The 14,842-nt window shown below is 40.6% G+C and overlaps 2 protein-coding genes across 4 annotated transcripts in view; one reads left to right on the forward strand and one right to left on the reverse strand.

Moving 5' to 3' along the window:
* RHCE (Rh blood group, CcEe antigens) overlaps window positions 1–5,321 on the forward strand; it is a 42,181-nt gene extending 36,860 nt beyond the window's left edge. For both annotated transcript variants that reach the window (XM_006862281.1, XM_006862280.1), the window contains one exon: window positions 5,295–5,321. In XM_006862281.1, coding sequence (XP_006862343.1) covers window positions 5,295–5,321 — 27 coding nt within the window. The remainder of the gene's footprint in view (window positions 1–5,294) is intronic.
* A 5,286-nt stretch (window positions 5,322–10,607) lies between these two features.
* TMEM50A (transmembrane protein 50A) overlaps window positions 10,608–14,842 on the reverse strand; it is a 29,778-nt gene continuing 25,543 nt past the window's right edge. For both annotated transcript variants that reach the window (XM_006862283.1, XM_006862282.1), the window contains one exon: window positions 10,608–10,855. In XM_006862283.1, the coding sequence (XP_006862345.1) occupies window positions 10,810–10,855 (46 nt within the window). In that variant the 3' untranslated portion in view covers window positions 10,608–10,809. The remainder of the gene's footprint in view (window positions 10,856–14,842) is intronic.

Here is a 14,842-nt window from a genome sequence, read left to right on the forward strand (position 1 = left end):
AAGCCTCATCTTTCTCCCGCGGAGCAGTTGGTAGTTTCGAACTGCTGACCTTAAGGTTCGCAGCCCGATTCATATATATATATGGAGCTCTGGTAGAGTAGTAGTTCCGAATCGGGCTGCTAACCTCAACGTCAGCAGTACGAAACTACCAGCGGTTCCGTGGGAGAAAGATGAGGCTTGATGAGGCTTTCTGCTCCCATAAAGATTTACAGCCTCAGAAACCCTGTGCAGGGTCACTATGAGTCAGAACCGACTCCACAGTACTAAACAACAACAATATATATATATATATATACCACGAGGTGGTTAAAGATGATCATATTTCCCTGATGCCTCAAGGTCATCAAAGTCAAAGATTATCACGCTTTCCCCTCCCCATGTGGAGTCACATAGTGGCAGAGTCATTAGAAACAAAGGCTATTAGGAGTCAGAAGGAACCCAATGGGCTATGAAAGTCCAAGTCCTCATTTGGCAGATGATCAGAGTAGAGAAATGACTTGCCCAAGATCTCACAATGAGCAAGTCACAGAGCTAAATCTCGAACACAACTCTTGTTAAATTGTGACTGATGGGACACAGACAATTTGAAGTCTAGAAGCCTGAGGTCCTTAAGCAAAGAGACAGAGTCTAATACCATAGCTGTCACTGAGAGTATCTGTGTTGCATTATTATTTGTCATGAGGGGTCTACAAAGGTCAGCACTTGCTCCCTGACATCTCACGACCTTACAGTTCACAAAGCACTCTGAAGTGAGTGGCCTTAGGTGATCATGTCAGCTGAGCCAGCATGGATCAATATTGTCAGGTTAGAAGTAAAGTGGGAAGTTGGGGACGACAGCATCGTTCCTCTGTCAACGGCAGAGACAAGACCTGAAAGTCAAGCCTTGGGTCTTTGGCATCCTGGGTCAATCCTCTCTCCCACCAGCATGCCAAGAGGTGGCCCACTGCAGGAGAGAGAACCCATCTAGTGGCAAAGCAGAGAGAACCTGCCCCTACCCCACTGCCTTCACCACTGCCATCATCATCATCTTCTACTTCTTTTCCTATCTCCTCCTCCTTCTAGTCCTCTTTGCTTCTTTTCCTCCAGCTTTATTGAAGAATAATTGCCATATAATCAATTGTACATATTTAAAGTGTATGATTTGATCTATGTCACTTCTGTGGAAATATCACCTCCTTCAAGATAATTAGTGTTCTCACCACCATCAAATGTTTCCCCATGCTCCTTTGAAGCTTCCTTTCTGTATCCTCCCCAACCATCCCATCCCCTGGCAAACATGGAACTACTTTCTGTCACTATAGACTAGTTTGTATTTTCTAGAATTTTATGTAAATGGGAACCAACTTATATACTCTTTTTGATCTGAGAGCCATCCATATTGCCGCATATAACCTGCCTCATCTTGCATCCGTTTCTGTCCAAACCTGCTAGAACTTGGCTTCTCCCAGTGGCCTCTCTCAGTCCCCTACCATGGCAAGTGTTGTTGCTGCAGCATAATAGCCTAGTGAAAGAACTCTGAAACCTGGTTTCATCCATTCATTCATTCCACAAGTATTTATTGAGCAACTACTATATACCAGTCCTGGTGTGGTACTATAGGATAAGCACAGGACCGCAAGGTCCATTTGAACCACAAGGTCAGCAGTTCAAACTCACCAGTCATTCCTTGGAAACATTATACAAGGCCACTGTGAATTGGAACTGACTCACGGCACTTAACAATAACTAACTACATAGCAGCCATTACATTAATCAATCAGGGATACCCAAAACCGGCCAATTATGCAACTAAAAACTTTGAAGGGCAATAGATCTTTGCTGAACAAATGAAGAAAAGCTGAGAGCCCTGTCTACCACTGCAGTAGCAGGTGAAGGAAAGCAGACTGGATTCTAGTCTCCTGGGATTAGCAGACTGGATTCTAATCTCCTGTCTGTAATTTATCAGTTAGCCAATTCCTTTGACCTCTCTCATTGGGGAAATCAGAATTATCTTTGTTCTGCCTTACTGGGTTGCTTTGAAGATCAAACGAAGTAAAAATGTCTTTAACAACATTCAGTAAAATGCAAAGCATTGCACAGAAGTCTCTGCCTAGAGCTTTAGCCAACCACAGGACTACGGGTAAGTATAGGAGCTCTCATTGATTGTGGACCTGCTATTTCTGGTTTTGTGCTAGATGAATTTCACCATTATCTGATTTTATCGTCACAACAACTTGGCACAAAAATAAGTATCCCCATTTTATAGATGAGGAAATTGAGGCCTATAGAGATTAAGTAACTTGACTAAAATTATACAGCTAGTAAACAAAACAAGAGGAATTTGAATTGATGTCGGCTAGGCTCCAAAGACACAACAGATGTGTGTTATGTGTTGTGGCAGCTCTGGAGAATAGTTGGGGTCCGCCCACCCCCAGGCCCACAATCTTCTGATTTGTTTTCTTGCAGCTGAGCACAACCATTTACTCGGCAGCATAGCATTTACAGCTTGAATTAGAAAAGCCCCAAATCCATTAAACAGGCAAGAATTCAAATTTGCAAAGCTGATCAAGTCCAGGAGTATTTTTCTTCTTTTAAAAAATGTAACTATCTAAAAAGATATTTTATACTTTATTGAACCCCTTATGGCATTTCACAGAATGAGACTACCAGGGTCAGGCAAGACATTAAAGTGAGCTCAACCATGTCTTCAAACTATGCCTGACCCTTCTTGAAATGAAGCCCTCCCCAGTCCCCAAGGACACCATCTATCTTGTCCTTGGATAATCTTATTAAAAATTCACTCATTCACGCACTAATTCCTTCCACTAAATGTATTAACTAGTAGGGGCCAGGCTTTGTGCTAAGTGTTGGAGAGAGACAAATCTAAACAAAACCTGGTTCGAGGTCTCAAGGAGCAAGATCTACAGAGCCTCCATGTCTCTGTAGTGATCCTATCCCAGAAATTCAGATACTATCGAATTTATAAAAATTCTGTTTATAACACATATGTCTTATGCCTTCACTAAAAGAATAATTAACTTGCCTGCTTCAACTCTATTATTTCAACTTCATAAACCACCTTTTTTTTTTTTTTTAATGTTTTCGAAAGCACAAGGAACCACTGACATCCACTTTTGAAAATGAATTCTACAGTTCACCTTTCTGAAATCATGTGAGGGATTTTTATTGCAAGTCTCCTGTGAGTTAGGGAAAATAGGGGTTAAATGACTTACACGGCAGGACTGGGTCCTTATAGGAAGGGGCTTCAAAAAAACCATAGTATCTTTTAATCCCATTTATACATGAACTTTTTGAAGTCCCCTCATACATGCACAGCTCTATCTATTGTTGTTGTTGTTGTTGTTAGGTGCCATAGAGTCAGTACCGACTCAGAGCCCTTATGATAAGCACAGAAGAACAAAACACTGCCTGATCCTGGGCCAACCTCACAATTGTTGCCACTCTTAAGCCCATTGATGCTGCCACTTGGCCAATCCATCTCCCTGGGGGTCTTCCTCTTTTTCTCCGACCCTCCACCTTACCAAACATGATATCCTTCTCCAGCGGCTTGTCCCTCCTGACAGTATGTCCAAAGTATGAGAGACTAAGTTTAGCCATCTTGGCCTCCAAGGAGCACTCTGGCTGCACTTCTTCCAACACAGATCTGTTGGTTCTTTTGGCAGCCCATGGTACTTTCAATATTCTCCTCCAATACCATAACTCAAATGCATCAATTCTTCTATGGTCTTCCTTATTCACTGTCCAGCTTTCACATGCATATGAGTGCTCTATGATAAATAGTGCTGGCAGTAGCTGCTGTGAGAATTCAAAGAAGAGAAAGTGGAACTTGAAATTGTGCTGGACTGGACTAGGGAACCAGAAGTGGAAGGTATTTCAAGCAGAAAGCAGCCTGGCTCTGCAGTTTGTAAAAGGAAGGCTGAAAGGTAGGCTAGAGTCACTTAAATTTCCTCTTACAGGCAATTAATTGAGAGCTCCCAAAGGCTTGAGTGGCAGTTATGATGCAATGAAGTGAGTGTTTGAGAGTTCAGCAGAATGACAGGAGTCAGTATGTAGGATGGATTCTAAAATGACTACAATGTGCTGAAGATCACTCACTGAATTCTAAACAAATTATTTGCAGTTTATTTTCTCTTTTTTTTTTGCTAAAAAACTTTAAGTATTATCACTGTTTTGGCACAAAACCTCAACAAAATGTGTTGAACGGCCTTTAGCTGTTTAATGTAGAGAAAAATTCTTAAAATCTGGCCTTGTCACACTGGTATCACCCCAGCTTCTGAATTAAAATAAATGTTCAAGACACAGTAAGTGTCTAACAAATGCTTGTTCAACTACCATGAGGAGGGCCAGCTTTCACCGTCAACTATGGAAACATATTGGAACCTGGAAACCACCTCCTCCAGTCTCAGGGAGGTCCAGGGAAGAGCATTGCTTGGGGAGGCAGGCGTGAATTGAACCCCAGGAAGGTCACTCTACTTTTCTAGCACTGTGTTTCTACATTACTGAAACCACATTCCATGTTCTGAGAGAATGGGCTTCGGAGTCAGCCAGATCTGGATTCTACCACTTCCAGCTCTGTGATGTCTCAGAGTCTTAATCTCCCCATCTCTATAATGGGGATAATAATATGAAGGGCTTCACAAAGTTCTCAGAAAAATAGAATTGAAAGCTAATGAAGCTTTTCCATGAACTTTCTTAAAGTCCCCTCACAGTAACACTCTCACTGGTTTGTTGGGAAACCTTAAAGGAGATAATGTGTGTACAAAATTCCAGCACACTGGCTGGTCCATGGAAAACAGCTCAGAAGTGTTAGCTACCCTGATTCCCAGTTCTAGTCTTCTGTGGTCTCAGGTTATTGACCTTTCAGTGATATGATGCTATTGAAGCACTCAGAATGTATTCAGTTTGCAGAAAAGAAGACTCAAGGAACACTGAGATGTCTCTTCTAACACTTCAAAGACTGTCATGTAGAAGAGGAAAAATCTTTTTCCTAGTGCAGTATATATTTCTAACAGTTTGAACTATTTGTAAATTGGAATGAGTCACTTCACATCACTGGAGGCTTCGAATAGAATCCAGGAGACTATTTATCCATGATCCATACAAGTAGGAAATGAACTATCTTAGGTCTTTTCCAAGTAAGGGTCCATGAAAGAGCTTCTTAGGTGTTTGTGATGGCATGACGTGACATTTAGGTTACTCCAAGTTTCAAAAGGTCAAGCCAGAATCACAATGTATGCAAAATTTCAGCGTATCAGGGTTCATCTGTAAAAAAGATGTTTGCTTTGCTTTTACAGTTTCCTCATTTGGCTGTTGGATTTTAAGTGCAAGCACCCAAAGAAAAGAAATCCTGTTCAAACATCAGACAACTTTCTTTTGCTGTTTCTCATCTTTTTGTGCAACACTCATTAAAGCATGGTCTCACTGTGTTCAGTGAAACAGGATCAGGGATAGATTTGATAGTAAAAATAAAAGACTAAAAACTTGTTTATGTGGTCATTTAATAATAGTTGTAAACAAATAGGTTTGATTTCCTTAAAGACGATGCTATCAATATTTTCTGGGGTGCAGATACATAATTAAGGTTTCAATTAGATTTTATTTTTAATTCTTTAGATTCTTTCTAATGCTTAGTAGAGAATGTTACCCAGTTAACGACTGTCTACATCAGCAGGGTGGATAATACAAAACAAGGAAAAAGGAAGAACTCACTTCTATTTTAGTCCTGGCAGCCATCATGCTTTTATATCAGGAGTTTTACAAGGTAGTTGGCATCCCCTGAGCACATTCTGAATTGCACTGGGAGAAAGATGTGGTCACTTGTAGGGTGGGAAGATCCACTGCCTTAGCAGTGAAAAACTGACTCCATGCCTTTGAGGACATTACGAGTCCGATGACCTGGGTTCCTTCTTCTGTTAAGAGGACAGACTTCAACCACTAATACCCACTCCAATTCTCACATCCATAGATCTAAACATTCACCATGACTGACCTGCTATGGGATAACAGCAATATCATCATTTCTTTCAGTAGTGTCTTGAGGACCAGGGATTATTCAAAACAAAGATATTGGCAAATAACGAGGATTGACATGGACAAGAATACCACAGATTTAAATCATGTTGGAGAGATTCTGTGTTTAATGAAGGGCTAACTGTAGCACATTTTATGAAAGGAATCATTTCAAGCTATAGTTTCTCATAGCTAGCTCATTAAAACATAAATTCCAGTGGATTTCTGATTTACGGCAAGATGGCAGACTAGGCAGACACTAAATGGACCCTCTACAACAAAGATATGAAAAACCAAATGAAACAGACACAGATGTAAACTCTGGAACCCTGAACTTCAGAGGAAAGGTTAGAGAAGTGGATTGAGTGCTTCCTGGGAGGAGAAGCTGAGCATGGGCAGTAAGACAGGGAGACTGACCCCTGAACATCTGGATGGTCAGACTCAACTCCACCATCTGTGAGCAGCTTTGGAAACAGAAGGTCTAACAGGGAGGATTTACACAAGTGATGGGAAGTATGCAATTCCTTCTTTATCCCACACTCTCCTGGTGACTGGCGGTGTGGCCAACGCCCACACTCATCCACCCCCAGCACAGACCCTGCTTTCTGGGAATTCAGAGCCACATGGCTGGGAGCCACACCACTGTGGGCAGGGGCTGGTTACCCTGCTTTGGTGCCTGGATGCAGGCAGGCTCGGCTCGAGACCTACAGAACCCGCAGAGCCACCAGACCAGCATTTAACCAATCACCCTGCCCCTCGCTGTCCTGCAGTCCTGACAGACACTGAAACCAGCTCCATTAATGGCCTCCACAAACTACTTCCAACTGAGTGCCCTGAACCTAGATAACAGAGGCTGATAGGACTCCATCTAGAGTCAGGAGGCCTCCCACACCCACTTCCTGAGCTCCTTGGCTTGCAGGAGACCCCAGTTTTCTCCTCTCCAGGTCCTACAACTAACTGCACTGTTGTTGTTTTTTTTCACCTTTTGATGTTTCATTGTTTTTATTCTTTCTCCTCCTTCTCTTTCCATTCCCTGGAATTCTATCCTTTCTATTCCCATGTTTGTTTTTCCTATTTTCCTTCTGTTTCTCATTTCTCCTCTTCTTTTTGCCCTTTTAATCTTTCTTTACTAATCTTTAGTCTCTTTTTATTTTTCCTCTCTCGGGTTTTCCCAAATGCTTTTTAAAATTTGTTCCTTTTATTTCCTCTCTTATTTTTCTCGTTATAGCTCCCTTTTTCTTTTTATTTAAGTAGCTTTAAACTTTTCTCCTTTTTATTTTCTCTCCTATTTTTCTCTTCTAGCGCTCCATTTCCCTGTTCCTCTTTTGTCTTCATAATCATTATATTCTTTTTTTCTGGTTGCTGCCTGTTTTCATTTCTTTTTCTTTTTACTATTTTCTCTTTTCATTGTTTCCTTGTTTGCTTATTCTGTCTTGTTTTCTTGTATGTGTGTGTGGGAGGGGCTTTCTCTTTCCCATTCGACAGGAGACAGTAACCGTGCCCACACAGCCCTTCAGCCCAGCCACAACTGTCCCCTCTGCAGCTCCACCCAGTGGGTAAGAGCCAGTGCTAGCTCCTCTACCACCTCAACAACGATAGACAGCAACCAACACCAGTCAAACCCACACTAAACAGCAAATGGTAACAGTGTGCACATTTCCATCCTCTAACATCCACAGGAGACAGTTGGTGAGAGCCTAAGAACACATCAACACGCAATCATCAATTACATACAACTATGACCTCACCATGCCTCAGAAACAACATACGGCTCAAACAAATGACCAAGATGCAGAACCAGAAAACATTTCTGAGCAAGAAAAGGTAATGAAACTCACTGAAAAGATTTCAAAAGAATGATATTCAGATATGTTATAAGGATTGGCAGAAAGATTGAGGAAAGCGTGGAGAACACAGAAAAATCTTTAGAAAAATACAGGAAAACACTACAAGAACAAATATATAAATGATTGAAAATCTGAAATAATACGAAGCCTGCTATTAGAAATCCAGAAGCTGAATACTAAAATGTCAGAAATGGACAATATATTGAAAGAGCAAAGGAATAGATGTGAAGCAATGGATGCCTGAATTAGTGAGCCTGAAGCTAAATCTCTCAATAGTAGTATGCTAGAAGAACAATCAGTAAAAAGAATGAAAAAATCCAAAGATGACGTTATGTGAGACACCACGAAGAGGTATCTAATGGATCATTGGAATTCCTGAACAGGAAGAGACAATAAAAAGCTGAGATATTTGCTCAAGAGTTGTTGGAAGAAAACTTCCTAACATCATGCATAATGCATACAAGAAGCTGAATGACCCCAAAACATGACGCTCCCAAAAGAAAATCATGAAGACAGATCATAATCAAACTTTCCAAAACCAACGACAAGGAAAGAATCCTGAGAGCAACTCGGGAAAAACTTAACTCTGCTTTCTCAGCAGAAACCATGCCGGCAAGAAGGCAAGGGGATGACAGACACAAAACTCTGAAAGAAAAAAATAAATCATCAACCAAGAATCAGCTACCCAGCAGAGCTGTCACTCAAATATATATAATGGCGAAATTAGGACATTTCCTGATAAACAGAAATTAAAGGAATTTATAATGACCAGACCAACTTTACAAAAAATATTAAAGGTTATTCTTTGGTCTGAGAACCAACAACAGCAGACAACAACTTGAGATTAACATACATGACAACACCCCCAGAACTCCATCCAGATACACAAGTATTTAAAAGTAAAACAAACCTACAAGACTGAAAATAGGAACCAGGGATATCAATGTATAATGAAATCAACTACAAAGCAAAAAGAGGGCGCCGTGCAGAACACAACTTCCAAATGGTGAGGAAGTCAAGTAGATTTCAAGATAAAACAGAATGTTTTAAATAGGGAAAAATTAATAAATTACAGGACAACCTCAAAGAAAATTAATACACCTGCACATCAAAATAAAAGATGAAAACCAAAAAGATCTAGTAAATATCAACACAACAGAAATAAAGAAAATGAAAAGAAAACCTATGAACAAAATAAACACAGCACAGAAAATTATGTGGACTAAAGAAACCAGCATCACACACACACAAAAAACACAGAGCAAAATGACAGTAATCAATTTATAACTATTGATAATTACACTGAATGTGATGGATTAAATGCCCCAGTCAAGAGACAAAGAGAGCAGAATGGATAAGAAAACAGGATCCTCCAATATGCTGTCTATAAGTGTCACATCAAAAAGATAATGCTATTGTTAAGTGCCATTGAGTCAGTTCAAACTCATAGTGACCCTGTATAGTGTTTCCAAGGAGTGGCTGGTGGGTTTGAACTACAAACCCTGTGGTTACCAGTCCAACACTTATCCTATAGCAACACATAGAGCCAGTTTAAATGGCCAACAACAGAAGAAAGGTTAAACAAACAGTGATATACACACACAATGGAATCCTATGCACTGTTGAAGAATAAGGAATAATGAATCTGGAAAACACCCTCACAACATGGAGGAACCTGGAGGACATTACGGTGAGTGAAATTAGTCAACCACAAAAGGATAAATATATGAGACCAATGTTGTAAAAAGTCAACAAAAGGTTTTCTTAATCAACCAATAATGGCTACGGGGGGTGGAGAAGGAAAAATTATTCATGGGCTAGAAAGTAGACACATTTTAACATGGGTGACAGGGCAGGCAATATACAAGAGGGAGGTTAGCAGAGGAAAGATGAAGGTAGCAGGAGACATAGGGAGGAATGTACTAATTAAAGTGAATGGAGGTTAAAACTGTAAACTGTTGGTGCACGGAGGGGACTGCAATCTTTGTAATGAAACAAAGTATATAATTTGTTGAATGTAAAACTAATGATCAGCTCTGTAAGCCTTCACTTAATTCACAATAAAAAGTTTTATAAAAGTTAATTCCATTTTGCTAAGGTGGGAAGTCTAGCGGAATAACAGAGTTCCTCTTAAGGAAAGACTATGAAAATCACCAATAGTATTTGTAGCTGTCATTGACCTAAGCATGAGCTTAGTGGTTCAGTCTTCTAAACAGAACAAAAACATGGAATCCAATTCTTTCATGAGACCATCACCACCACGAGAAAAAAGGTCACCGGAGTATGGGACTGGAGCATTAAGTCTCCTAATCCTTTTTCTCTTCCTTCAATGGTGGATGTGAAATGACTGTTGGTGTCCCATCAGGACGAAGTGTCCCAGCTGGGCAATCCCTCCAAGTCCTTGGAATTCTCGACAGAGTGGGAGAGATTCCCCACAGAACAGTGATGACACGTTCCTTTCACTGTCCTCAGTAGCTATTTACACAGAAATGTTTACAGAATTTGTAGTAAAACTGTATAAGCCAATACAAAGTACAGCGAGAAACAATTCTAACTGCTGAGACGTTTTTAAGAATGATAAAATGTTTATATTTTATTTAACATGTAATACTAAAGATGCTACATTTAAGTAAATACATTGAATCCTCAAAGTACTTTAATTGCAGTTGTGGACCTTAGATATGACAAATATTCATGTACATATATCCGTAATTTCTTTTGTAATTTTTATTTTTACAAATTATACCATGATAACATGTTATAAATTAATCAAGTGCACACCACAATAGGTTACTTTGTTTACACTGGAAGTGCTCATGATTTTAGTACTACACAACTGTAAGGCCAGATTACATTCAGAAATAAGTTTAGAAAATGGCATTACAAAACATTACGAGTGAGCTGTAGAAAAACCCATGCAAGGTTTGCTGTGTTGTAGGAAATGTAAATGTTCTCACTGCCATAGGTCTTCAGTGCGGCCAAACTTAAACACCAGGCCTCTGTAAATAAAACAAGAAACGGCACATCGTTACCTGAGTTTGGAAAAAGACTTGGGAGATTTCAAGACTGATGGGAAACTAGCAACAAAGAATATCGGTGAGTTGTATGAAAAAGAAATGATGGGATGCATCAAAACACACACTGGTCCTTGTAAGGTACACAATTCTTCCATTATGCTCAACTGCGCTGTTCCCCCACACCTGCTAAACTCCTGCGTACTGGAGATGCATGTTACTTTGGAAAACAAAACCGATATTTATTATGTAATTATTACATGTCTGATTTTACTGAATTCATTCCACAGTCCACTGATGTGCTAGATGCTAGGGCTATAAAAATAAAATGCAGTCCCTGCCCTCAAGCTCATGATCAAGCTCTTGATGGCAGAGTGCACTAAATACTGGGTGAGAGGGGTAAAAGGTCTAAGAAGGGACTTCAAAAAGTTTGTGGGAAAAGTCCATTATCACACCTACACTTGCAGACAGTAACCATGTGATCTGGCTTCAATGGCTGGATGATCAGGACTCAACTAGAGGAAGAAAGAAGAGGAAAAAGAGTAATCCACTACAATTTGGTGAATTTGACCTACACCTAATGGATGCAGTGTTTCAAAAGAGGGAACAAATCTTTATAGCGAGGATCATTCCCACCCCCTCAGTAGCCAACTTAGACATTGGCTACCCAAAATGGGGGGCTACAAAGGCAAGAAGTGACTGGCTTACAAGCTTTCAAGAGGGAGCCTAGTTCCAGAGGGGGCAAGGGAATGTAGAATGTAGAATCTCAACTGAGTGGTTTCCAACCTGTCTGGGCAGGGCTGATGAAAGGAGATGGGGATAGGACTCTTGTGGTTCAATAGTGAATAACTGCTATAAGGACTGACTGTGAGTGTTGCAAATGTAAAGGTAGGTTGATTTTGCAGTCTAGGAGTGGAGGTCCCTGGGAGAAGAGTGGAGAGCGGGACCCTACCCCGAGGAACAGTGACACGAGAGATAGAGGCAGAGATGAAGATGTGGAGAGATGGAGCAGCTGGGGACTCTGGACTCAGGGAGGGAGAGGGGCTGTGTGCTGATGTCCCGGGGACAGACTTGCAAGGTATACCCTTTGGTTGTTTGATAATGCATGGAAGGGACTGTAATCATTGCAGTGAAATGAAATACATTAGGATGAATGTAAAGCTGGTGTTCTCCCATGTAAACTATCACATAATTCACAATAGAAACTTAAAAAAAAACACAAAATGATAGAATGAATGTAAAGCTAATGTTCTCCCAGGTAAACTATCACTTAATTAAAAAAAAAAAATCCATTATCTGCTAATTCCATTTAAAAAAATATTTTAAACTGTTATTTATAACAGTTGACAATTTTTAATTCCATTTATCCACGAAACATTTTGAAGTCCTTTCATATCTACTAAATGTTAAGAAAACAAGTACACAGAATTATTTCTGCAATGGATGTGTTACATACGGATCTAAAAAGAGGGTGATATTTAAGATAGTGATATTGAGCCTGACCCAGCCTTGATATTTTCAATCACCTGGTGTGGTACTGTAGGATAAGCACTGAACTGCTAACCACAAGGTTAGCAGTTCAAACCCACCAGCTGCTCCTCAGAAACTCTATACAGAGTCACTGTGAGTTGGAACCCACTCGACAACACTTAAGAACATAATGAATACAAAAGCTAGATATAAATAAATAATACTGGAGAAAAATCAATGCATTTTAGTTATGATGTTAGAGGACAATATTAAAAGGACAATGGACTACAAAAAAAAAATTACAAACAAATCTGTGTTGGAAGTACAGCTAGAATGCTCCTTAGAAGCCAGGATGGCCAGACTTCGTCTCTCATACTTCAGACATGTTATCAGGGAGGACTAGTCCCTGGAGAAGGACATCACGCTTGGTAAAGTGGAGGGTCAGTGAAAAGAGGAAGGCCCCCCAACGAGATGGAATGGCACAGTAGCAGAACAATGGGCTGAAGCATAGCAACCATTTTGAGGGTGGCGCAGAACCAGGTGGCGTTTCGTTCTGCTGTGCATATGGCCGCTATGAGTCTGTACCGACTCCACAGCATCTCACAACAACAACATGATGTTAATGAGGTCAGATTCAATCTACAGGATTAAGTTATGTTTTGAGGCAATATCTTTTGAGATATAAAGAAGAGAGAAGTGAGCTAAGCTCAGAAGGCCCTACCACCACCAAGATTGAGGAGCTGGCAGTAGAGTGAGTCCTTTGGACCTGGGCTTCCCACACTGTGAAGCTCCTAAATTCTGGGGAAGATTGGTAGCAAGATGTATGAAGATTTCCAAAGAATACTAGGCCTAAGGATGCTGAAAGCACAAAGGGACCTTTTCTCCAGACCCAACAAAGAGAAAGCCTTCCCCAAGAGCCCACACTCTGAATTTGGACTACTAGCCTCCTAAACAGAGAATAAATTCCTGGTTATTAAAGCCATCCACTTGTGGTATTTCTGGTATAGCAGCATTAGATAACTAAGAAAGTCTGTTTGCTGTAGACTTCATCTCTCATACTTTGGACCTATTGTCATTGGAGAAGGACATCATGTTTAGTCATGGAAGGTCAGTGAAAAAAAGGAAGACTTCCAAAGAGAAGAGTGACTTAGGGGCAGCAATAAACAGGGAAGAGATAATAGTGATTAAAAGGATGAGGAAAATAGAGAATGGAGGGGTCAAGATTTGGAAGCCAACTGACTAGGAGTGACAAATTGCCCTCAGGGTCCTTACCCACTACCACTGACTCAATTTGGACTCTCAGTGACCCCACTGGACAATTCCTTAGGATTTCCTCAGTGACCCCTAAGAACTGTTCCTAGGGTTAACAAGACTAAATCTTTACAGATATGGATAGCCTCATTTTTCTCCTGCAGAGTGATTGGTGGGTTTGAACTGTCAACCTTGTGGTTACTAGTCCAATGCTTAACCAAGAGTCACCAGGCTCTTTACAAGGGATTTAAGTGCTTCAGATAAGTCAAGCAGGCAGGTGCCAGGCTATATGCTCTACATACATAAATCCTGTACAGGCTTGCTGTAAGTCAGAACCGACTTGATGGCATATGACCACCACCATCACTATTGTAAAAACTCAAGAAAAGGTTTTCATACTAAAACAAACATTCTTTGATGGTTACCAGAGGTAGGAGGGAAGGGTGAGTAATTCACTGGGTAGAGGGGAAACACGTGTTAACTAGGTTATGGGGAGGACAACATAAAAGAAGAGGGAGGTCTGCAGAAGAATGATGAAGACAGGTGAAAACACAGGGAGGTATGCAAGGGCTAAATGGGATCGAGGTAAATAGTGATAAATACACAACCTTGGAACATCAGTGTTCTGCAGGTAGATACCTGGACAAGGATACAGCCTGAATGGGCATAGGAGGAAGAGTGGGAATATACCCAAAATATGTGAGTTTGAAAGAAGATATTTATACATGAGTATTTACCTTTCCTGAAAACACAGCTATGAATGTGGTGAAGCATACAACGGGCAAAATGATGGACATGTCCAAGATATTATCAAACACCTGAAGGCAGTGAGTTGCTGGGCTAGTACGCTCAGGACCATAGTGTCAGGGGCACCATGGTCAATTGGCATAACACAGTCTACAAAGACAATGGTCTGCATCCTACTTTGGTGAAGAGCATCTGGGATCTAAAAACTCATGAGTGGTTGTCTACGGTGCAGCTATTGGTCTCTCCATGTGCACAATAAAGAGTTATGAGAATTGAAGATGCTTGGAATCAATTAGTCCAATGGACTAATGGAACTTGTGAACATCAGTCTCCACGACTCCGAGACCAGAAGAACTAGATGATTCCCAGCTACCACTACCAACTACTCTGAAAGGGATCACATTAAAAGGTCTCACATCAAAGTAGGAGAAAATGTGGAACAAAACTCAAAATTATTTAAACAAATTTTTAACAGCTGGGTTCACTGGTCAGAAAGCCACTGGA

Source organism: Chrysochloris asiatica, unplaced genomic scaffold (assembly GCF_000296735.1).
Source record: "Chrysochloris asiatica unplaced genomic scaffold, ChrAsi1.0 scaffold00047, whole genome shotgun sequence".
Taxonomy (NCBI): domain Eukaryota; kingdom Metazoa; phylum Chordata; class Mammalia; order Afrosoricida; family Chrysochloridae; genus Chrysochloris; species Chrysochloris asiatica.